Source organism: Hypomesus nipponensis, chromosome 28, assembly GCF_054491055.1.
Source record: "Hypomesus nipponensis isolate SF chromosome 28, ASM5449105v1, whole genome shotgun sequence".
NCBI lineage: Eukaryota > Metazoa > Chordata > Actinopteri > Osmeriformes > Osmeridae > Hypomesus > Hypomesus nipponensis.
The window spans coordinates 12510986-12537323 of record NC_140388.1 but is presented as its reverse complement, the minus strand read 5'-3'; the positions used below and the strand labels follow the sequence as shown (position 1 = coordinate 12537323).

The window sequence follows — 26338 nt, the reverse complement described above, 5'->3', positions numbered from 1 at the left end:
TTGGTGTTCTTTCATCCGCTTTCTCAACCAAACGGTCGGTTTGAAAACAACACCCCAGACATGCAGGCTAGGAGTACGACGGGTTGGATGTCACACTGGAAATAACTTAACATTCGTTTCAGTTACCATGTCAAAGCCAAGTCATATAGTTCAGATGACAATAATAGTTTCAGGCTATGTTGATCTTTGTCTAGATCTATCCTTCCTTGGTATTCAGGAACAACACTAAGCAGTGTGCATACACCAATCTCCTTAGGAGCAGCACCATCTCTTAGAGCCCCTGATTGATCACACTTTATTATCTTTTACTTTTTAGATTTTTTTGTCAACCTCACCTGGGTAAATATCACATGACTGAGACGCCCTCTGAGAAACATCAGTCACATTGTTCAAATCCTCTGGATCCCTTTGTGGTCATGCTTCAGCGGGCGACAAGTTGACACAGACCCAAAGGTTTAAAATTAAATTAAAAAAACGTTCACCCATGAAGATGCCCAAGTATTTACATGTTGGATGTAGAATTGGATTGAATTTTTGAATAGTTTCCAAAGGAGCCCATTTCTGCTGCTGTTCTCCCTCCATCGCTGAACATCAGTGACACCACACACCTGCACTCACTAAGGCTCTAACCCTGCAGCCTTTCATCTTGTCCTCACAGGAACCAGTTAGACCTTGTCAGTGAAGAGTCAGTGTTAGCCCAAGGAAAGGTTCCTGTCATAGTGAGCCATAGTTGTAAACCTAACAGGTTTACGTGGAGGGTTTTTAGAAGTGAGGGTGATAGTGTACTAAAATCACTCCTAAACAGAGCTTTTGCAGTTACACCCCTGGCTATTCATTCATTGGCAGGTCACTTTTCACCTTGTTACCGAAATAGCTCTCTGAATGTCGCTGTGGTGCTCTGTGCTGCGTACCGGTGCGAGGCTAGCGGTGCGAAGCTAGCGGCTGGTCTTGCTAACGTTACGGTCGAGGAGGGAGCTCTGAGGCGTTCCTGTCTTGGCTGCTTCCTCTATCAGTTGTTTTAATCATTATCCCCTTCAATACACCACGCACCTGTTCGTAAAAAGGGGGGAAAAAAATAAAGGATTTGGTTCAGCTACAAAGCAAAGCCTTGCCCTTCCTGGTACAATAGTACACTATGTTTGAGTGATTTTCCCATTATCAATTACACTGCACCCTGTCTTTTCATCTGTGGTCAGCAGAGATGGAAAAACTCTATTAATAAGATGGAAACCCACTACTGGGAAAGGGATCAGTGGAGGTTTATTTTTTACAACATGATCCAGAAGAGAAGTGAATTCACTTTCACACAAAGTGATCCTCTGATATTGTTGACAATATTAATTAGAGAAACTTATTATAACGAAGTTAAAGTGAATTAACCTCCAGGGTAGGTTGTACATGTTTTTATTTTTTGAACTGGAAGATTATCCAGGATAGACGTGGGATAGCTCTTTCACACACACTTCCATCCCATTTTATGTTACCTGGGAGAGAGTGTGTGGTCAAGTCATTTGTTTTTGGTAGATCTGATGCCTGAAATGAATAGATATTTCTTTAGTTTGGACATTGGGGTAGGCCAACGCAGGCTAAGAATCAATATACTTTTACAGTTTTTTTGTGTTAATTAGAAGGACAAAGTCTGGATATCACTTTCCCACGCAGGAACATTTGACATGGAAAAAAAAAAAAAAGAGGCAGTTGAAAAGACAGAAAAATCCCAACAATCACAGGCTGTTTCCATCAGAAGTGGCGAGCTGGAGCTGTGTCCCCTGAGCTAGCTGTTAAACTGCTAGCTTCTCTTTCCTCTGCGGTTTTCTGATTGGATCTCCACCAGACTGACCTCTTGACCCCCTGTTGTGGTCGCACTGAAAAAACACCAGCTCCCAAGATGCAATGTACCACCTGGAATCTGAGAATAGTCAGGCAGTGTTCTGGCAGCTGGTCTGTAAACAACACGTCTGTTACTGAAGACCTTTTTTTTTTTTTTTTTACTCTACGCTGTTCGTTTGACAGTAATGATATAAATGAATGCGAGCTATCAAATAACCATGCAAATGCATTTTTTGGGGTCTCCCCAGTGTGAGCGAGGACGGACGACCAAAGAGCTGTCTTCCACCTGCAGTGGTCCGCTCCTGAGACCATGGAGGCTCGAGAGATGCTGGGCCAGAGGCCTCGTCTTGAGGCCATGCTGCTTGCAGAATGCCTCTGCCCTCCCCCTTAAGGCCAGGCTGATGCCTCGAAAACATCTTCTTTTCTTTCCAGCGCTCTGTCACTGACTCAACATGTTTTTCCTCTTCTGTTCAACCTCCCCGTGATCTCTTGGAGACCTTTAGTGCCTCCAGGTGTATAAATAAAGCTGTTTTCAATTAAGGGCTAACCTCGCCTGTAGCGTGCATCTGATCAGTGAATGCCCCTGCACCTGTGGTAATAAAATACCCAGGGAGTGGAGATAGCGCTGCAAATGCTAATAAGATGTTGCCCTGTTGTTGGCCTGTTTCAGTCTGGAGGACAACATGGTCCTCTTGACAACTTGACTGTGAAAGGAAGGCCTCCCCAGCACATCACAAAAGACCAAACAAAAGACCAGTGCTCTCGTCAGACATTGGTGAAATTCAATATATAATTGAAGAAGAAAAAAAAGTAAAACTTGAATGAAAGGGATGCTTAGTCAGTTGTGTGGTTGTTGGGTTTGGGTGAAATCTATGCCAAGCTTGAGTCAAACATCAACAACCTCCTACTCGGATAGAAAAAAGAAAGAAAAAAAACGACACTTTTGTTCCATTCATCCCATAGCAGAATACAAAGTTAGCTTTATACGCTTGTTTGACTTAAGTCTGTTTCATATCAAAATACCTCGGAGAAGCAATGAAAGTAGACTACTTGTTTTCTTTAATTTAAACTGGATATAACTGTCTTGCTTTGATTTTTATTCGATTTTTCTAATCCCTTTAGCTTAATGTTAAATAGGGGACCTAATGTCAGACTTGTCACACAAGGAGACTTCTGGACATGCGTAAACAAACTGCCTCTTGCGGATAAGATGAGGTCTGAAAACCCTCCTGCAGCTTATGCGCAACAGGCCTCTGTAATTTAGGCCAACGCTTTCTGGAAAGATCTGTGAACCCTCCAATCAGAAGCTTCTTGGGTGCACTCGACAGTCGGCCATTGGCTGGTTTTATTTCACCATATCCTCTGTGCCGTGGATCAGACACAGAGGGAAGAGGGCTGCTGTAGACACCAGGCATCCAGGCTTCAACCCTGATCCAGACCCAGCAGTCCAGCTAACGTCCTGATCTCCAGGCCTCCACCAGGCCTCCGCTCCGCCTCGGTGTCCAGCCCACAAGCTCTTTGTCCTTTGTTGCTGCTCCTTTTTTCCTCTCTCCATCCAGAATACTCCACTCTTTCTCACTTTCTCTCTCTCTCTCGTCTCTCGTGTTAAAAGAGACATTTCTCACCGTGCCAAGAACAACCAGAGCAGTGAACATGCACATGGACGGGGAATGCACGTCATTGCTAGGTCCAACCCCAAGTCGCCTGGCTAAAATAAGATTGGGGATGTGTCTGATATGAGAAGCCTGGTTCTTCGACAAGCCAGGCTCCAGCTCCTTCCCTGCTCTGGCCTCCAGCCCCACTCTGGCCTCCAGCCCCACGCTGGCTCCGTGCTGCCAGGGTTGGCAGGCTAGGTTACATGTGCTGTCACGCCAAATTGCCTCACCTGGGTTTGCGATGTTGGACACGGTGTGCGCCTGGCAAAGCCAGCCTGCCGGCGCTGTCCACAGTCGACACACGCCGCAAGGACCGAGCCAACCTCCACAACATACTCAGCCAGCCCTGGGAACGGGCCGCGCCACTTTTAAACTAAGCAGGGAGGAAGTGCTCACATGAAGTGACTGACAGACTGCAGCTCTCTCACAAGACATCCCATATTTCACTAATACTTTTTTAACCCTTGTGCTGCCTTCGGGTCATTGTGACCCACCTTTTTCACCACAACTGTGAGTCACAATGACCCAGGCAGCACAAGGGTTTTGAAGAAGATAAGTGTGATAAGCAGAGCCAGTTGATTGTCGTTTCTTGCCTTTGTTTGTACTCAGTTCTGGGTTACCATGTCTTTGTAAACCCATCCCCAAATGTTTGTGTCTTTTGATCAAGCAAGAAAACACCGAAGCCTACCTCTCATGTAAACGCAGATTTTTTTTACAGTAGAATTTTGGTTTCTTTAAAACAATCATAACACACAAAAATACTTGCCTTCCTGGCTAACCCAAGATCCAATTGGCACCATAAGTTGACATGCCAACATCTGATGGTCATTTGCCTAAATGAAGCCAGCGTTATATGGGTCTACAGTATGCTTTTCATTTTGGGTGTGTACTGCCACCAGACATCAGTTTGCAGCATGTGTTGGAGGGTATTCATCTGCTACTTAGAAGTATTGTGTTTCAGCATGGAAATGGGCCGTACTGAAATCAGCTGAGTAAACATGGGGATTGTGAGCCCTGAGCTCCATGTTAGACTGGTTTGCGCTGGACAGAGTTTCGACTGGACAGCCGTAAGACCCTCCTCTTTCAATTTCCTTGATAGAGATTTCCTTTGGATCAACTTAAGCTGGGCCTTATGTTCCTTACCAACATACTGTACTAGTGTGTTCCTTTTGTGGTTGTGGAGGTTCTCCTACCTGCTACAGGGCTGGTGAGTGGAGGTTCTACCTGCTACAGGGCTGGTGTGTGGAGGTTCTACCTGCTACAGGGCTGGTGTGTGGAGGTTCTACCTGCTACAGGGCTGGTGTGTGGAGGTTCTCCTACCTGCTACAGGGCTGGTGTGTGGAGGTTCTACCTGCTACAGGGCCAGCCTGCTGCAGTTCTGAGGGCCGGAGAGGGGTCCTACTTTGATGGCTGACAAAACAAAACCCTTTGAAGATAAACATCTTTTTCTTGCCCTTCGCTCTTTTATTCATGGTTGCATCAAACCAAGCATGACTGTGATCTCTGTGTCTCCAGCCAGCATGAAGAGAATACACTTCCCTGTGATAACATCCACAGTATTGGGGTGTGAGTGATTATGTGGAAGCAAAGATGGGTAATAAAAACCCACACACTAATGACATTTACCATGCACCGCTTTCTTAATGCAGAGGAGAACACTTCTGCCTTCCTCAAGCCTTAGAACAAGTTAACTGAGTTTGTGAAGAGTCCAGTTGGCTATAGCCTGTTTGTAATCACTTGTCTACTTCAACTTCTCTAGGTTTTTAAGAATAAATTACTTGTTACTGTAGCTATTCTAAAATATTTTATTTTATCAATGGATGTGACCCATTTTTTCTTTCCTATGCTTGTTTTTTTATGGTACAGCTAGTATAGACCTACTGTACCCACATGTTCTTCAAATGAAACTCTTTCTACAGTAGCTGCACCATTGTTCGTGGAAAAAAAACACATCTTGAAGCATTTAGCAGTTTCATCAAGTCAGTCATTTGGATGGGTTTGCTTATCCTATAATTGATTTCTTGTAAAAGGACTTGCTCAGGGAGCCAAATGAATCACGCTTTTGATTCAAAGTGACACACGTGCTTGTGGTGCTACCAAATTCTAGTTTGGTTTCTTAAATTGCAATTATTTAAACGTCCGCATCTCTCTTGTGATGGCTTTTACCAGCCCATCTAATGAGCCTGTGGTCAACTAGTAATGGACAGAGAAGGAACAGAAATCAAGTCAAGTGTTTACTATTCTCTTGTCACTCATTACGCTATCTAATGTTAAGAACAACATGGCGAATTAGAGCATTTGTCTTAGTTGAAGTTGTGTAGCCCACTTCCCTTTAAAGTGGTGAGCGGGCGCTCAGAGGGCGAGCGAGACCAGGCTCTCTGGATGGTGTCTGCTTTCTTCTTTTAACGGAAACATCTGTTTGCTTGTTGTTCTCTGCCGCTGCTTCCTCCTCAGATGCCCTCAGTCCTGTAAGCAGCGCTCTGCATATCCAGGAGGGGGAGGAGAGAGAGGAGAGGGGGAGGAAGGAGGAGGAGAGGGGGAGGAAGGAGGAGGAGAGGGGGGAGGAGGAGGAGAGGGGGAGGAAGGAGGAGGAGAGGGGGGAGGAGAGGAGGGAGGAGGAAGGAGGAGGAGAGGGGGGAGGAGAGGGGGGAGGAGGAAGGAGGAGGAGAGGGGGGAGGAGAGGGGGAGGAAGGAGGAGGAGAGGGGGGAGGAGAGGAGGGAGGAGAGGGGGGAGGAGAGGAGGGAGGAGGAAGGAGGAGGAGAGGGGGGAGGAGAGGAGGGAGGAGGAAGGAGGAGGAGAGGGGGGAGGAGAGGGGGAGGAAGGAGGAGGAGAGGGGGAGGAGAGGAGGGAGGAGCGGGGGGAGAGGAGGGAGGAGGAAGGGAGTGGTGGAGGGGGGGAGGGAGGTGGAGCGGAGTGAGGGAGGTGGAGGGGAGTTGGGGAGGAGGAGGGGAGTGGGGGAGGAAGGAGGAGGAGAGGGGGGAGGAGAGGAGGGAGGAGCGGGGGGGAGAGGAAGGAGGAGGAAGGGAGTGGTGGAGGGGGGAGGGAGGTGGAGCGGAGTGAGGGAGGTGGAGGGGAGTTGGGGAGGAGGAGGGGAGTGGGGGAGGAGGGAGGAGGAGAGGGGGGAGGAGCGGGGGAGAGGAGGGAGGAGGAAGGGAGTGGTGGAGGGGGGAGGGAGGTGGAGCGGAGTGAGGGAGGTGGAGGGGAGTTGGGGAGGAGGAGGGGAGTGGGGGAGGAGGAGGGGAGTGGGGGAGGAGGGAGGTGGAGGGGAGCGAGGGAGGTTGAGGGGAGCGGGGAGGAGGGAAGTGGAGGGGAGTGGGGGAGGTGGAGGAGAGTGGGGAGGAGGGAGGGGAATGAGGGAGGTGGAGGGGAGTGGGGGAGGAGGGAGGGAGTGGGGGAGGAGGGAGGAGAAGTGGGGCTCCCTTGTCCTATACTGGCGTTCCCTGTTTTTATTACGAGCTGTTACAGCAGTTAGTGAGTCACAGAGGTTGGGGACGTGTTCAGCTTTATCCCTCACATCCTTCCCCCCCCCAGGCTGCCTGGCCTCTGATGTTTGATTACTTGCGATCGAACCTCCTCCCCCTCCCTCCCTCCCTCTCCCTCCCTGTCCGCCAGGGTGCAGGGGTGGAAGTGGTTTTCACATTATACAGCCTGTGCCATAAAGCTACTACCAGCGCTGTCATCATCCCGCTTTGTAGTCAGGGCATCCTTTAAACGGCGGATGTGTGTGATGGCTTCTACAGCGACCTGTAGGGTAGGACGTGGAGCTGCTTCTTCCCCTGGTGCATCGCCCCCCACACACACCCCCGCTCCCATGGACCTGAGCCAAGGACCACCAACACACAGGCCCGGTCCCTGCCTCCTGGATCCAGGAGGAAGGGATAGATGGAGAGAGGATCCGGATGCGTTGGGGCAGAATGCCTCCCCCTTGACCTGCTGAATATGGATTCAGAACACCGCAAACAACTCTCTAAGCTCTCACGGCTTGGCCTTTTTGGCGTGTAGATGTGCGGTCTACATGGTGGGATTTAGGTGCTAAACGATTGTTCTATAGATCGTGAGGTAGGCCTAGATCGTGAGGGTAAGTAGCTATGTGGGGTGAAAGGTGGGACTGCAAATTGCGATAGTCAAGACCTCACTTTTAAACCTAGGGCATGTACTTGTGTAAACACAAGTACTGCGATGGAGGCAGGGATTGTTCAGTCAGATGATGTGAATATTCAAGACACAACCCAACAGATAATGGGCACTGCAGGGGACAGAAATATATCCAGAATGGAATTGAAGTTGCCTTTGTGAGAGAAAGCTCACCCTCTCAGATAGAACAATAGATCCAGTGTTTCTAGTTGTCACGTTACAAGATTCTTTGTTTGCTACTGACAGCATGGACGCTCCATTCAGTAGATTTACATTCAGAAACATGAACACGGACTTATCTTTCTTACACATTCATGCCTGACTGTATAACCTCCTATTAGCAAGTGTGACCACAGAGTGCAGGGAGGGAGATCAGGTAGAATCATGTGGGCCACATGTGTAACTGATCCATTCAGCTCATTGTAATCAAAGGTGACAGAGGATTTCAAAAAAGCGCAAAATAAAGTAAATTGTCATGCTGTGAGGAATTTCCCTTGACGTCCACCAGCCCAAAATAATATTTTCCATAAGATTCTTTTCCCCCCCATGTAGTCTCAGGAAAAATATGCCTAGTGCAGCACGTGTTGATTTTCAAAAATCACTGTATTATTGAAAGGTCCCATCTGCCAGGCCAGGGAAAGCTCTGAGGGCTTGAAGCACTGATCTGTCTCTGGAATAAAGTTGCTAAAAGAGAATAATTTCAAACTTTCAAACCTGGCCCACCATTGGTCATACAGCTCATCCACTTGAATCCAAGTTTCAAGAAAACGAGAGAATTGGAAACACTCTTTCCTCCAGCTTCTAACCTGAAACACTCTTTCCTCCAGCTTCTAACCTGAAACACTCTTTCCTCCAGCTTCTAACCTGAAACACTCTTTCCTCCAGCTTCTAACCTGAAACACTCTTTCCTCCAGCTTCTAACCTGAAAACACTCTTTCCTCCAGCTTCTAACCTGAAACATTCTTCCTTCCAGCTTCAACCTGTAAAAGTAATAGATCCTCCAAGAGAGACACATTTATCCATTGGCAACCAAATGTTTATTCACCCCTAACCTCTCCATTAACCTCAAAGGCAGAATTTCCAATAAAAACCTTTTGTTTAAGCAGTTTAGCTTGCTGAATTTGCAGTCCTTTATTTTTATGGTCAACACCATTGAGAGGAGTTGGGTCAAAGAATAACATCCAATTTGTCACACACTCTGATTTATCAGGTGACTTCTCCACAAGAAGTTTTTATTCAAACGTTTGCTTATATTCATGGGAGACGTGCACCCTGGGAAACAATTTGTGCCAAACTACATTATGGAGGTGCTATTCAAAACAACTGCCATTTGGTTGCGGACTGTTGGGTATCATATGAAAGATGCAGAACCGGTTTGCTAAATAAATAGTTTGAAAGATCCCGGAAAGACAGAGAGCCCAGCGTACGAGGCCTTGGATCAGGCTGTAGCCCAGTATTCTTCACACTAATGCAGTGTTTATATTCCTGTAAACATTCTTGGTGGACAGCTCCTCAGAGCTGGCAGCTGTCCGCCCCCTGCACTGGCAGCTAGAGAGCGACTCTGGGTGTTTTCAACTTCACTCTCGTTCGACTATCCTCAAGGATAGGCCTCAGCCCGGTTAGGATTTGCCCTGTTCTGGGTAACCTGGTAGCTTTCAGTACGGTGCGGTCTCCAGACCCTAGCTTCCGAGCCTGGCTCTGCGCTCCTACGTACTTCCGCTCAATTTTCATTTAGCTTCTGTACTGCGTCTGGGTTTGAGGTATATTAGTCAGATGTCTCCGGTAAACTTTTAACTTGTCCAATGCGGGAGTGGCTGAGAACGATGACGTTGAGGTTGTGTGCTAGTTTGAGTTGTAGTTCCGTAATAGCGGCGGAGAAAGATGCGTGCGAAACCATTCGGTCCATTGTGGCAACGATGTCGAATATCCAGAAGTTAAAGCCTCCACTAGCTCCGTTAGTGGTGAAGGAGTTGGCTCAGGCGAACGCTAGCGATTGGTTACGGCAGATCCAGAGTGGCTCTGGGCAGATCCAATAGTTTTAAACTTCAACAGAGTACCCGCCTTCAAGGAAGTTAACGCTTATCAATGGAGTCTGGTTAGGACCAGGCTACTAGCTTCCTAGCCTAGCTGCCAGCCAAACTTCTCCCCGCCCCCACAAAAAAATAAATTATGAGTATGACAACGTCAGGCTACTAGCTTCCCTCTTTAGGGTAGTAATGTCTCAACTCACTAGGTTGCTTTGGGTATATTAACACCCTCATGGTCCTAATAAGATGACAAGGGCCAACTGTAGCAGAACAACCTTGACAGTTCAAAGGCTAGCCAACTGCATATGTGCTCTAACCTTAGATTTTTTTTTTCCTTCCACAAAGCCAAGAGATGACCATAGCATAGCCATTCCTTTTTATTTATTTTTCCTTTAAATTTGGGGCCCATCTGCATCGCAAGGTTTAAGACAAACAAGAGACACCTCACAAGCAATAATTCAAAACCCCTCGGAAATCACAGCGAGCCTGTCGGCCAGTCATTAACTCCTAATAACCAATTCCTAATGGCCGAAGGCTTGTTAATCCTCTCCAATGAGGCTTGATAAGAGATTTGTCCATGGAGGGAAACTCAAACATGCACCTCTCAGTATTATTTGCTGAGGTATTATTCCCCCTCCAAGCGTGACAGTGTGTGTTGCTTTAGCTACTGGATGGGGTAACCCCAGTCTCTTCCCTCCTCAACACCTGTGTTTACTTTGGGGCCTTGGCCCCTATCACCCAGCAGTAATCCTTCACTCACTCAGGAGATGGAGTGAGCCTACAGCCTCCAAATATGTGCTGCCCCAGCACTTTCACCACTATGTGATTCCTCCAAGACTTTCATGATGGGGCATGGGCCAAAGACTAGTATAAATTACATTCCTTTTTCAAATTCTAGTATATTTGAACATGGAAGGGGTGGGGAGGGGGGTGGTGGGGGGCTGCTCGGATCCTGTTCTCTATTATTGTAATTTAAGAGAAGTAAGGAGCGGGAACTAGGACGTTTCTTAGCACGAGTTGAGTTGGCTGAGCGTAGAGGCCTGTGGGTGGAAGGTCCCTTCAGTGAGCCATGATACCCCCCGCCCCCTACACCCTCACTAGCCCAGCACAAGGAAATGTGGCCGGTGAACCAGAATAGGAACTATTTTAAAAGTATATATATATATATATATATATATATATATAGTTTTTCTTTCCCTCGTTCTCCGTGAACTGGAATCGGCCTCCGTGTGGCTGGGCTCCCCCTGCTTCAGGTGTCCCTGTGTGTTGATCTGGACGGGGTCAGGTCGGTTTACGACACAGGGCCCCACCACCACTCATTATTTATGCACTGATGATTGCTGGGAGACCTGGGACGTATTATAACAGTCCAGAGGATTGCAGCGGACCACTGGAATGTGTGTCATTAAAAAAACGAGAGCAGCAAGAGATATTTCTGAACCCGAACTTGTCACGGTGCAGTGTTTTCTCCTGGAGCCTGATTGTTTTTGTGGAGCACATTTAGAAGGTAAGCTGACAGACTTTGTTCAAAGTCTCAAAAGGATGTTTTGACCTTACTGTGAGACTGTCCCCTGACCACACACAGCACCTGTGAGTCCCTCTGTTGATTCAAACCAAACACTTTCAGACACTTTTACCACACTGATAGCTCCACTCTTTAGTGATCTTAGCCATTTTGAATATGCATCCAGGTTGAAACTTTGAAATATCTGTCTTGAGCATTTACCAGTAATATCTCTATGAGGATATTTTTTATCGGATTTAGTGTGCCAAAAACTTTTTTGAATAGATCCACCCAGATCCAATAGACATTAAACCAAGACAGAACTCTCCTTCCAGTTTAAACATGTGGTACATCTTGTAGTTTAAGGCTGCGTTGGTAATTCTCTGTCCTGTTATTTCCTTGGGCTTGTCTGATGGTGTTGTGGATTCCACACATATGCAGTCCGTAAGACCTGAAGCTGTTAAACATCTTCCGTTGTGGTACTAACAGATTGAAGCAGGAGGATTGGACATCACACACTGGAGTCCATCTGAAATCCATTTAATGAAATATGCTTTTGATTATCCCCCTGTTTTGTGATTAATTACTGATGTGCGGTTCATGGATGGTCACAAGGATTTGTCTGTGTTGTGGTCATGGAGTCATGTTGCGTATATCCATCTAAGGTTCATCATTTGCTCCCCTCGATTGAAAAACAATTTAGAATCTACTGATTATAAGATGGACTTCTGTAACAAATCTTCTGACTGTATACCAGTAAAGTGTCAGATCAGGACACAGGGTTTGTCTGTTGGACCAAGACAGTGAGGAGCCATGCTCATACTTCACCTTGAAAGCATACCTTTGCATTCAGGTTTCTCTCCAAGAGACTTTCATTTGCTTTTATATTGAAAGTAGTAGTGAAATTAAATAATTTACCGTGCATGGTTTAGAGCAGTCAGTTGATGATCCGGCCCAGAGTCTGAAGCAGACGTCTCCTCACCCCTGGCCTGGTTCTAATCAGTTTAGTTGCTGTCTTTTGCTTCCAAGGGACATCATTTCAGGAGTCATTAACTTTGACGCCAGAAGTCATTTAGGGAAGAACACAGTGTTCTGGCCGTCAGATGAAATCACTCCTGAACTGCCTGTTCGGGGGTCAGCTTCCTCCCCCAGTAAAATCCACGTCTTAAAATGTGCAAAAAACACTTAAGTCGTGCTATATACAACCTGAGAGGTGACTGAAGTGCTGCTGCTTTAAAGAGGGATGCTACCCGCGTTGGAATGGAGGATGGGTTGAGGAGATGAGCTTCTCTCCCGTTTCCCCCTGACGGAGGGACAGATGAAGCGGGCTCGCATCAGGACTCCTGACCACACGCACATGTGAAGGCCTGCTGATGCCAACAGAAGCCACAGGAGGGGTGAATTCAGTCTGCTGAATTCAAGTGCTCCCTGATGGTGAGGTCTTGGGCAGCCACCTACGCAACACTCAACCCTGTGGCTCCGTTTCAGCTCTGAATTTAGTCTCTAAAGTATGTTTCCTATACTTGCAGTCTGCAAGCACTGACTGCTGTGGCGGTTCCAGACAAATTATACGGTTGGGCCAGTGTTTAATCAGAGGGGCACGTTAAAAAACGGAAACAAATGATATTTAAACATTAAATACTTTAATTTAGCTTTACATTAAAATCATACAAACAGCTCTGGCTCTCCCTCTTCCAGCTCCTCAGCTCTCTCAATACCTTGATATGTTTCTCTCACTTGTTTATTTACTGGGCCAAAAAAGGCTGCAATGTCCCTTCCTCGGTTCATGATGACTACTAGAAGAACAAAACATTTAAAAAATATATATATATTCAGTCAGCTCAGGGGGGCCACAAGGGGGGCCAGTGACATTTTTACAGGGGCCCTGGCCCCCGTAGGCCCCTGTGTAGAACTGCCCCTGAATGACTGCCCTGACTGATGTGTGTGAGGTTCAATAAATGGAGTGAAACGTTTTCATTTAGCAGATGCTTCTATCCAATGCGAAGGACAGTGGGGGATTTGAACCTTCATACTGTCTAAACTACAGCAGAAACTGTGTTTCTGTCACCAGAGGATGAGTCTGCTAACTGATTAAAGGTTCACACAGTTAATGTTAGATGAGTGACAAGGCCCTGGTCCTGGCTGTTTTGTCAGGTGTGCAGACTCCTGTAATATGCCAAAAATGTTTCCATGGAAACCAGACAATTAAAGTGTTAAAAGCTGTCATAATAAGATACAAAATCATTTAATCCTTGAAATAATTAGAGGTGCGCAGGCACCTTTCTAAATGACCAAAGTGATTAATTATCGAAAAGCAGGGAACATATCTGACAGTATCTGTGATGTTTTCTTTAAAGAAAAAAAAAGACTTATATAAAGACTTATATAAGCAAATATTTTTCATAAAACGTATTATAGATCAATGCAGGTGGCCACTTGTGCGTGAGAGTGTAATTTGTTGTTTTTTCTCAACAACAAACCATTACCTCCTAAATGTTGTTTCGCTCGTTGATTTTAAACCTGAATTATGTAAAAGCTTACACATAATGGCTGAGATGGAATTGGGTAAACACAATTTAATGCTGCCTTAATCTACACTGCTATTGCAGGATCATGCTCATATTAAGGGTTTGTATTCAGATTTGTACTCAGTAGCTGTCCTACTGTACGTTTAAATAATTTGTCGCTAACTGATTAATGTAAAGCTCTAACTGCATAGGGTTGTCGAGGCCTACCAGGATTATGGAAAATACAAAATTTGTGAACCTGAAAGTTTCCACAAAATGCAAAGTTGTGGGAGCCTAATTATCAGAAATAGCTAGAGAAATGGAGCAGGCTATGATTGTAGCAAATCCTCCGTGAAGAACCTTTAAGGCACCATGAACCATTTTGGGTTAAGAGAAACATTTCAAACTATTTCAATGTTGTTTTTTCCAGGACACTGGCAAGTGCAGGAAAGGAACTCAAAGATAACTTCCTGAAAGCGTTGGCCCAGCGTGAGGAGGCTAACCGCAGTGGGCTAATGACTGTGAGTACATTATTACAGCACTCCAATTGCTACATAATGGGATTCCCCCAAATATTTCTGCAATTCCATTAGGATCGGAACAAAATGCCCTCTGTGTCAGTTTGAGTGGAAATGGCCCCCTCAAGCCGTCACTGCCCTCCCTGCTCTGCTGCACCACCCAGCCAGCCACATAGGGCCCCCCTGCCCCTAGCCCCCCCTGCTCTGCTGCACCAGCCAGCCACATAGGGCCCCCCTGCCCCCCCTGCTCTGCTGCACCACCCAGCCAGCCACATAGGGCCCCCCTGCCCCTAGCCCCCCCTGCTCTGCTGCACCAGCCAGCCACATAGGGCCCCCCTGCCCCCAGCCCCCCCTGCTCTCTAGTACATCACCAGCCAGCAACATAGGGCCCCCCTGCCCCCAGCCCCCCCTGCTCTCTAGTACATCACCAGCCAGCCACATAGGGTCCCCTCCAGATGAAGCCCAGGAAAGGCAGAGCATGAGAAGAACATAAACCGTCACTATGTTACATTTCAAACCTTGACATTGTGTATTTTATGGTTTTACTAATAGTTATAGTTCTGTTATTTGTCCCGTGTATGAATCGACTAATGGCTACATCCCTTCATATTTGTGTTCTCGTGCCCAGACACATGCCTTGTCAATCTTAAACCATACAGCCTACTCTGCCCTCTTTCAGATATGTTTTTATAACATTGGTTTTATCAGGTCTTCCTTAGGGGGGCTCACAACAGCTTAGAATTGTACACGTGTGTTTGCAATTGTGTATGTAGGAGTAGATTTATTTATATCTGCAGCGGTGGGTTTACATAGCACCTCTGTCGCCCATGGACCTTGTCCCGCTGTTTATTTACACCGCTCGCTCTCCCCCTGCTCAGACATTAATCCTGCGTGGTAATGCATTAACACAAAAAAGAGCCCAGATATTGAACAAATAGACACTGTCAAACGCCTCAGGTTTTCCTAGGTTGTCACACATGCTTTCTTTTGCGGTTGCGTACATAAACTCTCGAGTGAAAACAAAAGATATTCATCAGCGAAGCGCAAATCCTCAGACTGCGTTCCGTAGGCTGTGGTCTCCAGTGCTAGCTGAAGCTAAAGGGCATTTCTGAAATTCCGCCCGTTCCACCATGCAAATAATGGGGTTCTGCAAAGCATTGTCAACAAGCACCTGAGAGATTGGAAAAATCATATTGTGTTGCAGGACCATTAGTGGCAGACCTTTTTAGAGTATGTGGTGAGTGATAATAATATGCAGAGATATATTACTCAGAATTGGGTTGGTGGGGAGGATAAGGAGGGGTCAGTGGTGGGGGGGCTTTCTCTCTGGGATGAAAAGGGGACTTTTGAAGAAGGGGTTAACCTCTAATGTCAAGGCTAACTGTTTATTATCACTGCCAGCATTACATTTCACACCAACTGATCCCTGGCCTGGCATAGTTATTGCACCAGCGCTTGTGAGAGCTCAAATGTGAAGGTGGAAGCAGGGTAAACTGTGCGGGAGCAGGGTAAACTGTGCGGGGGCGGCGGGGCTACTGAGGATGGCCTTGGGTGGATCAGTCCTGGATTGGTGGAGATAGATAGCTGAGAGGAAAGCTGGGCTTGTCTGCCCACACTGCATCTGGCCGTCTGGGAGCATTAGACCAGACAGAGACACACGGGAGCATCTGACACAGGGGGAAGCCCTGCTTCTCTGATGAAGAACACCTCTGGTGACTTTTCCTCCTGACCTGTGTTACTGAGGCTCATGGAAAGGCTTGGTCCTTTCACAGAAACCTCTAGAGATGACTGGAAAAATAGCAAAGCTGTGAATCAAGAGCTGTCTAATATACCTCTTCCTGTGTTTAGAAAGGGGACACGAAGCTTCAAAACAAAATAGTGTTGTGTATCACCAACAATATTATGCTGACATGATCATCCCCCCATCCCCCCCCCCCCCTCTTCCCCTGCTAAAGTGCTTCCTCTGAGGAAGATTTTTTGCCGGTAAAATGTTTATTCCCCCCCCCCCCCACCCCGTCCTCATTGAATCCACGTTTCAGCACTTGATACTTATTTTCTTGGACAGTGTTTGAGTAACAGGTAATCTTAATACGCTTTGACGAGGCTGGACCTCGTGGTAAGTTTACGCTACTTAAATGTATTCAATTAAATGTACACACGTTGCCATATAGCCTGTTGCTTTATTATGGCCCAGACACAATCATTATTATTATTTTGCCAGTGGGGGTAAATGTTAGCCTGACGTTGTCATACTCATAATTCTAGTCAGAATACGAGTCTGAAAACTCTCCGTTGGGATGTGACTACGGGGCGTGTTTAAACCGAGCTCGTAAAACAAATGCCTCTTCGCTCATTTGGATAGACCTACAACCAATCAGAGCAACGTAATATGTTGTTTGTTGAAAACGAATTCAACCCAAGCGCTCTTTGGTGACATTGTTGATTACGTTACTGTTGATCATCTGTCCATCATTGTATAAAGCCCGACCTGGCAATTTGATTGGTCCGATCAGCTCCTGGTCTGATATCGTTTTTCCGCAATCGAGCCCCTCCAGACCCAACTTCCCAACCAATTTTTTTTCTGTGCGGGGATAAGTTGGGCTGGCAGCCAGGCTAGGTAAATGTAATATTACTTCAGATTTATTAGTCTTATACATGTTTACATCTACAAACATTTTTTGAGTTACAATTCTTTATCATTTTTATTTTATTTTATTTTTTTACATCCAATTGTTACTCCAATTGTTTGTAGATGTAAACATTTCTATGTATATATATATATATTTTTTTTTTATAACCAATATGAATTGCTAAATGGCTTGGATACCTCTTTTGCCTTTGCAGGAGAAGACAACATCCTTTTGGACGCTAGTTTGGCTTCTACAATGTGAATGCGATCTACAATTCTTAACAGAAACACACAGTCCTAACCTGAATCATCGTTTTGAGATATCTAAAAAACGGATCCAGCCGTAGCTCATTCAAAACAGTGTTTTTTCTCCTCTCTCCATCAGTCCCCACCTGCCTCCTTTACGAAGGGATCCCTAGGTGGAAACCCTAGTCTGTGATCAGGCTGGGTGTAAGACCACCCAGAGGGGAATGATATCCTGCTCAGCCCCCGTCTCCTCGCCATGGTGATGGGCTGAAGGGACTCAGCCCTCTGGGTCTCAGGAACACACATCCTCATGCCCCCCCCCACACGTCCTCATGCCCCCCCCCCCCCACACGTCCTCATGCCCCCCCCCCCCCCACCCACGTCCTCATGCCCCCCCCCCACACACACGTCCTCATGCCCCCCCCCCCCCACACACGTCCTCATGCCCCCCCCCCCACACACGTCCTCATGCCCCCCCCCCCCACACACGTCCTCATGCCCCCCCCCCCTCCCCGACATGTATCCGACCTCCTCAACACCAAATACAAAAACTACTTCATAGTTGACGGATATGTCATTTTAACCCTTTCTGTCAGTCATTCTGCATTGTGGCTGCGAAGGTTTGGAAGGGAGAAGGGAAGGGAACCTTGAATGACAAGAACAGGGTTCACTGTCCCAGTACCATCCCGAAGGGCAAAATGAACCGTCCCAAACTAAACTTGACCTGTTCCAAAATGTAAATTATTGTGTTTTCGCATTCTGACATCCTGACATGGGTCTAGGTTATTTGCAACACTAAGTAATCCATACAGTCGTCAATGTCTGTGTTGAACTGTCCCAGACATCTAGTCTGTGTTGAACTGTCCCAGACATCTAGTCTGTGTTGAACTGTCCCAGACATCTAGTCTGTGTTGAACTGTCCCAGACATCTAGTCTGTGTTGAACTGTCCCAGACATCTAGTCTGTGTTGAACTGTCCCAGACATCTAGTCTGTGTTGAACTGTCCCAGACATCTAGTCTGTGTTGAACTGTCCCAGACATCTAGTCTGTGTTGAACTGTCCCAAACATCTTTTTTATTGTCCCGGGGACGACGGGACAACGTTAATTTTGAGCCCTGGACAAGAATATACAAGCCCTGGACAATTGTGTAGTTTGTCCGTCAGTATATTCCTATTTTAAAAATAACAATATTTCTTGACATGCAGCTTTTAATGCCAGTTCTGGGATCTTTGTCAATTCAGCTTTTTCTCCAACTACCGTGAAAACTCCCCCAATACTGTTGGCCGGACTGAAAAGTTCAGGTGAGAATTCAGGTCAGGCCATGTTGCCCCCTTATGCATCCCTGCTTCACCTCCCCCCCACCCCAAACTGCACCATCATCATGTCAGCGGCCCTGAAGCAAGGCCAATGTCTATATTGTACCTGCAGTACAGTGTTTACACATTCACAGTTTAGTGTAACAGTCAACAGTATGTTCTGGGAATCCAGGATTCTGGCACGTTGCAGTGATCCAACAGGAGCATGTTTTGCTAGTTTGTTTGCCCTCAAGGCTCAATTTCATAAGGTTTTGTCTAATCATATTTAAATATTAGACCTTTGCTGTTGCTGGTACCAGCTCAACCAACTGACAATACCCAAAGAAACGTCCGAGCTTATCCGTCACTGTTGTTGATACTCAGTCCACTTAAGAAGCCAAACAATGTGGAGAACGAACACTGCAAGAGGAGGGATGTTTAAACGTGCTGTTAAAAAGGGCAGAGCGTCATTCTGTCTCCCTCAGACTGATCAAATGAACACTGTGTAGTTGCTCGGTCGTTTGATTAAAATAGCAGTAGAAGTAACTCTTGAGGAATCACTAGTAGTCCAGAACCAGCATCTCACTAGGGGGTTAAGATGAGTCAAACTAGAGATCACATGCCTTTCCAATTAGATAATTACACAAATGATATATCCGCTCCTGTTAAACAGTTTCTGCCTTTAATCTGTTACAAACAATAATAAAGACCAGTCCTCCGGGTTTCGCAGCTTCTGAGCCTCTTATCTCTCCCCTCCACTGAGCTGTAAAAGACCTCTCAGCCTGGCCTGTGTTGGGCTTCTGTCTCTCTTTACTCACCCTGGACCTGTTGCGAAAGCCACTCGGCTGCCAAAAGTCACACACAAACAAAAGGTGCACCTGGCTATCTTGGGCGTTATTTACCCTGCCTCGCTTCATCATCCAGGTCACACCTGCACAGGGAGCCTGGGGGGGTCCATTGTTGGATGCATCTGAAACTCAAGGTGTCCCACGCCCGCCACCCACGGCTCCCTCTCTCGTGTCGCTCGGAGGATTTGGTGACATCAGAGACTGAGTTACGCAGTGAAGGACGAGGTAGCCCTAAATCACAGCAGAGCTGTGTGTGTTTTTTTTTTGTATGTCATCTTTTTTTATATATTTACGAGAGCTGTAGGTCTTTGCCTTCAATGTGGTGATATTGTACAGTGTCTAAGGTGGATATGGTTGTTTTTTTGTTTTTTTTTACTATTGTGTGGCAAATGATGATCTTTGCTTGTATTTATACTGGTAGAGCTGAGATATATTTATTAAAAGGTACTTTATCCATGCTCCCTTGTGACTAATGATCTTACAATTAACCACGGATATATAATGTACCCTGAAAGTAAATATTTACGTCCCACAAGATTGATGGAGAGGTTTTTTTCTTAATTTCTAAAGCCATGATAAAATTGGCAGTGAAAGAGAAATTAATCATTAAAACAGAGTACCTGGCAAACCCTCCCTTACAATAGTGTGTGTGTGTGTGTGTGACTATGCTGACTCCTGGCCCTGTTCCAGCCTAGCGAAGTATCGCTGTAGCAGCCTGCTGCAGTTTGTTGTGTGGCTCCCAAGGAAACAAGTCAGAGGAGCATCGGCCGTAAGAGGAGTTCGACGACACGTCCTCTCTCCATAGAGTTGTTTATTGTCCTTGTGAAACATGCTGAAAGGGGGGTTCCTCTGTGATTTACTGTCAACGTCCCTCAGAGGGAACACCTGCGAGGGAACACTAGCAATAGATTTTTTTAACACTGTGTAAAAGTTGGCTTGGCTTTGTCACCTGTGGTACGCTTTCCATTTAAGTTTTACATTTGAGGCCTGGAGATTTGGTTCCCCCCTTCCCAACTCCTGCCCTAGCCCCCCTCCCCCCCTTGTCGTCAGGGTTTTTTAGCCAGTTGGTTTTTGCTGTGTATCCTTCGTCCTGGGGGACTTCCTGTACAAAGGAAGTGTTTGTCTTGGGTCTGTGGACCCAGTGACTGCTGTATTGATAAGCCCGTCGCTATAGATAATAAGGGGGTCAGTCATGCAGCCCAGAGATCAAGTATAGCATTGAAATTAAAGAGGAATTCCCAGCCCTATTGCATTACAGGCCATGTGTGAGTCCCCACTCCCTGCCCTTTATCCCTGTCATGGGCAGTAAAAACAACAATAGTAAGTTTGATTTCAAAGCGCCAGGCCAAGGTGGATGGTGCAGGGCTATCGAATGACCTTGACTTGAATGGTGTCCCCGGCCAGTTAGCGACCCATCAATCACCAGGACAAAGAGCACTTTTAGTGAGAATAGTCTTTTTTTTTTTTTTTTGCTGTTTCAGTGGATTTGAATTGCTAACTGAAATAGACTAGCTTCCCACAGCTGTGTAGCATGTGGACGAAGCTAATATTCCTGATATATAATATATTCTCCAACCTTGCAGTTGAAAGCCATAACTTTTAGCAGTGTAATATTATTTTTGGCATATTACAAGACACGGGTTTCATGGCTAGCGTCTGAGTCTATAAAACAGATAGCCAAAGTATTATGTATTGTGTTGGCCCAGAGAGCATGTTTCACAGCTGTGCTCTGTCGCATACGATGCCATGCCTGCCACAAGTTTGTTGTTTTCAGTGAGCCACTGAGAAAATATGCTCCACAGATTCCCTGCTCTATGATCTACCAGATAATAGCTCCGATTGCAGTATCATTAACATTGTCATTATCGGCGGGCTGTAATATTTTGGCCACTGAGAGAGCGGGGAACGTATAATTCAATTTCTGAACTTACAAACGTTTGACGTCCGGAGGACATGTATGTGAGAGGATGTCATCCAACGTCCAATGAGAAGCTCCTCTCCCCCCATCCTTCAAACCCCCCTAACAGAAATCCATACGGGTCTGCCATGCAATCTGCCATCCCATCCCACTGTGGCCCCCCCCATGCCTCCTTATTTTGCCATCCTTACTGGAAGTGCCCCTCTTTAATGGTTTCCTCTGCTCCTCCCTCTAACCAACAGCTGCACGAACCTGGAGCATCACAGAAATGTGGCCTCCGTAGCGTTTTCAGCGCAGATGAAAATGGATACGTCTAATCTAATCTCTCCAGACGGTCTCAGGGCTATCTCTGTTGTCGTTGTTTGCCTTCCTTACCCCCCAAATACATTTGGAAGACATTTGGGTTGTGGACTGTCACCGGCGAAAACATCTATCATTTGGATTTACTCCCGGTAATATAAGGAGTTGTAATAAGCTTTGTAGTTTGTTTCAAAGTAACAATTCCATGATGTGGAGGCCATCTGAGAGTCTTGGGGAGGGGGTTATGAAATACAATCATGATGTTCTGTTGTTCTAAGGACAAGCACATTGTGGCTGCTGTCTGAGATTTATGAGGAGGAAGATCACTGTAGAGATTCTGTACTTTCGGCTTATAAGGTCATCTCTCATGCGTTGTTCTCTATTGATCCCCTCGTCCAAGTCACAGAGAGACACTTCAACACCCAAAAAAAGACATTGTCTTGTCACGTCAGCTCCCACAGTTGGATGGGATATGGGTCGAGACGTGTGATTGGTCCTCGTCTGTCACAGACCAGCGGGCGTTGTCACTCAGTCCCTCGTTGAGCTGTTTGCCGTCGGAGGAGTCGCACAGCGTCATGCACCCCCCCACTGGGCCTGATAACCCCAGCCTCCTTCTAACACTCTTGGCACCAGATCAATTGTGTAATCCACAAAGTAGTGGATTGTCAAGGTTTGACTTTATCTCAATATAAATGGGGCCCATTGTCTTCTGTGACGTCGCGACTACTTGGACAACATGGAGGGTTGTCTTGAACCAGAAGCTGTTTACGATGGGCTGACTGGAAGGTGATGTTGTTCATGTATACGGCTACTGTATGGTGATGAGCAGAGGTTGGGGTTAGATTACGATCTTCTGGTTTTATAGTGTACCAAGTGGTGTTTTATAGTGTACCAGGTGGTGTTTTATAGTGTATCAGGTGGTGTTTTATAGTGTACCAGGTGGTGTTTTATGGTGTACCAGGTGGTGGTTTTTTGAGCTTGCATCACCTCACTGCTTAAAAAACTATAGTTCAGATGTACTGTAGATTAAATGTATATAGTGGTTGCAACTGTTCAATCAGAATCAGAAAGGGTTTTAATTGCCATGAAAGTTTGCACAGACAAGGCAGGAGGGTGCACACATTAAACATATAGGAGTAAATCTTAAAGAAGTGGTGTAAGTTTAAACAAGTCTCACTATACAAAAGTTGCAAAGTCTAATGAACTAATACTAAGGGAACAAGTATGTAGAATAAAATAAATATAAAGTATAAAATAGCTTTACACCATATACATATACACCAGCACCACCTTTGTTTGTGCCGTTGCCATAGGGAGAAGATCAGGCATCCCCGTTATCACCCGCTATTTACCTATTTTTTTCCGTCCGCATTCCTTTCAACCGTAGCCACTTGATATCTGCTGCAGAGCACCTGCTTATCTTCCGCAGCAAAGGAATCTTGTGTGATCCTTCAGCGGACATCGCCGTGATGTTATTCCTGCTCCTCCCGTCGGTAGACGTCGTTTGTCAGGGTGTCATGAGGCACATGGGCTCGTTTAAGAGTCAGGAACCGTTTAACCTCCGTGTTCCAAAGCACTGAGTCTCCAGGTCCAGGGTGGGCCCTCAAGGAATGTACACCTGCCACGTTTGGGGAGGCTGGGTTGTTTCTACTGTTGAGGCTGGAAATCAACACTCTTGAAAATACCAAACCTCCACATTGTTAGGGGAGGCCTTTTGGGCTTTGTCTGGATGTGTTATGTGTTTATTATCGAGGAGAGAAACAGGTTTTAGTTTCAAAGAAACATCCCAAAAGAGTTTCAAGTATAGATATAAAGTTCAAGATGGACAAAATTATAGAAAACCCTGTGAGTGATGACTTTGATTAAACTTGTTTTTGAAAGGGATGCTTTGCCAGAAAGCTTTTGTTGCCAAGGGGGAAAAGCAAAGGTACTTAATTGATATTGTGAAATGTAAACTGAAAACGGACCACCATGTTTCAGCAGTCTGGCAGATGTGTGGCGTTGACAAATGCTGCAGGTGGAACCACACCAGGAGCAGAATAACTCAAACATCAACAGATCAGGCTGGCTTACCAATTTCTCATTATTGGATAATTCAATGCGTCTTGGATCTCCGGACTTGACCCACTTCATTCCTCATGCTTCAGTACATTCATGTGAGGCCACTGATCCTTGATGAGCTATTTCAGGTTTCCAGTGTAGATTGTTGCTATCAAAACAGTTATCTGACACCGGTCTGGCTCTGTGTATGGTAACGATTTGAGGTATGCAAAGTTGGAAGGTAGATACATGTGTCTGAAAGTCTTCCTCAGTCACTGAATACCTTTAGGTATTTGTCGAAAGAAGAGTCATTAAAATCACAAGATACCTTTCGATATTGTATCCCGGCACTCGTCAGAATAGCTGTCAAAGTTACCGACCCACTTTATGAATTAAGATTCCCAAAGAGAAGATGGAATCAATGACAGTAAAAGAAGCCTTTTCGATCCGTTAGTGGTCAGAGCAGCCCAAACTCAGACCAGTGGAGTCAGATCACTCACGTCTCCCAGCGATACGGAACACATTCTTTAGAATCTTCTTTGTTTTATCACTTCACACTGGCCTGCCTGGCTGTGTATTATTACACCTGAGTCAATATCACACGCCATCTCTCCCACTTGGGTCAGTCAGGCCTTTGCCTCCCAACTCGGTCTCTTCCTGTCTCCAAGCCAATAACAGAGTCCCAGGCCCCCCCTCCTTATCTGAAGAGGAAGTGCAGAAATGCGTGTTTGTGATTCGTATCTTGAAAGGACCAGCTGCCCACGACAACTGGGTTTCAAACGGAGTAACGTAGCCTGGCCTGCCTCGTCCCCCGTGATGGATACGGTTCTATCCGCATGCTGACAAATTGAGTTCATAGTTTAACTTCCCGGTTTCTGGAAATCTGGGCTCCTCAAATTCTCTGCATATTTTTGTTGCATTGTAATGCATATGAACAGGTGCCTCGTGGAGACAGTTTGAAATAGACTTGGTGTCTATTGCCAAAGAAACCAATGTAATGTTGTGAAATATATATAACGCTAGTATGGATGTCTCGTTTAATACCTACAATTTGATCCTTGGTATTGCGCAAGATTTACATGTAAAGCATATTTATCATCTGCTCATTCTTTTTATTTGATTTGCTTCTTATTCAGTTGGAATGACGAAGGTGTGTGCTGTAGGTGATTACTGTTTTTTACAACTCCGTCAGGGAGCAATAATGTAAATGGTGTGTGCACAGTCAGCGACTGTAGTTTTCTTTGGCTGGGTAATCATTCATTGATAAGTAGCTTTCAAACTGTTGTACCTCCTACACCCCACAGCACCACAGCACTTAGTAATGCAAGGACAAAGAACGGTCTAGGGGCAGGTGTGAAAAACACAATCACAGGGCTATGTTTTGGAGATATTGTTTTTATCAGTAGTTAGTCTATTTGCAATATAGGTGGTGGAACTGCCAAACGTATTTGCTGTAATAAGCCCCATGGCTTGGAGACAAACAGGATAAAGAATGCTCAAGTCTGCGTTGGCTTGGCTGCTTCGTAGAAGCGGCTTGCCTATTTGTTTTGTAAGGCGCAGTATCAGATTATAACCACTGTATTACAGTGATTTTTGTAGATGTCCTTTGAGTTAACATCGATAAGACTCCATAGAGACTCTATGGTGACTCCATAAAAGCCATGTTGCAACGTATTGCACTGTATAAAAACTAATAACACAAGAGTGTCTAAAAGCTAACCTAGAAAATCAAGGCAACATTACATTTTATTTTTTGTAAAGTTAGCAAGGGCTTTCTTAAGATAATGATGTCATAAAGCCATGGCAAGATAATAGAACAAGTCCAATCTTATTGATCTAGCATCTGATCAGTAAAACAAGTCCAGACAAGATACCACACAGTTCATTATAAGAGAACGTTCAGCTTTAGGGACAAGACCAGACTGCCTATTCCATGCCACTGTTAATCAACGGTTGCTTTGCGGTAAACATACGAGAATACACTTTGTTCACAGCATTCCTTCCCTCCTCCCTCTCTCCACATCACCTCTCTACTCTCTACTCATCCTTCCCTGCGTGGCTTTCATTTATCAGCCTTGCATTTCCAGCAGCCATCTGGCTCAGCTGATATCACAGCGGTGGTCTGGCTGTAGGAAGGATATCTTCTCCCGCCTGACAAACATCTGCTCATCTTGTCCTCAGCCGAAAAAAACACAGACTGATATCGAGTCATTGGAAACCAGGAAAAAGGGTGAAAAGATAAACATGTTTTTTAGCTGGGGAGGCTTTAAGCACTGCTCACAAGGCCAGACAAAGTTAGTGTTGTTTTAGACCACAGCCTCCTCTTTGGGGTTATTTTCGAGCCGCGGCAAGCTCGGATCAAAGGAAATCACAGTCTCTATTATTCTTCTTCTCTCACAGCGCCGAGCCCAAGTGCATTTCATGGTTTAGAAAACATAGTAAAAACACTGTGAATTCCTTGTGCCGTGAGGCAACAGACACAGTTTCTGGGTCTCACGGCCGGCCTAAATGAGAGCTCCTCTGAAGTACCGACAGCCAACTAAAACAGAATCCTATTTGAACACCTATTTCCACTGGAAGGGAGGGAGTTACAGGGATCCAGCACTTTAATCAGGAGCTTAAAACAGTCAAGCCTTTGATAAAGACTCTGCTCTCTGCGTTTATCTGAAGGGTACGCTGGCTTATGTCATCCGCTTTGATCCTGCTTTGGGGAACATGGTGTTGGACAAATCTGTCCAGAAGAGCAGCCGGTGATAAGTTATAACATGTCAGATTGTGATGTTGTGGAGTGGAGTACGGGATCATTGACAGTTCCTATCTTGAGCTTGTGTGTGTGTGTGTGTGTGTGTGTATGTGTAGCATTGTCTGTTTGAACACTCTTTTTT

At 45.8% G+C, this 26338-nt stretch overlaps 1 protein-coding gene across 1 annotated transcript in view; it reads left to right on the top strand.

Moving 5' to 3' along the window:
• Positions 1-26338, top strand: part of cfap299 (cilia and flagella associated protein 299) — a 57864-nt gene that overhangs the window by 2125 nt on the left and 29401 nt on the right. The window contains exon 3 of the mRNA XM_084694916.1: positions 14089-14179. Within this exon, the coding sequence (XP_084551042.1) occupies positions 14089-14179 (91 nt within the window). The remainder of the gene's footprint in view (positions 1-14088; positions 14180-26338) is intronic.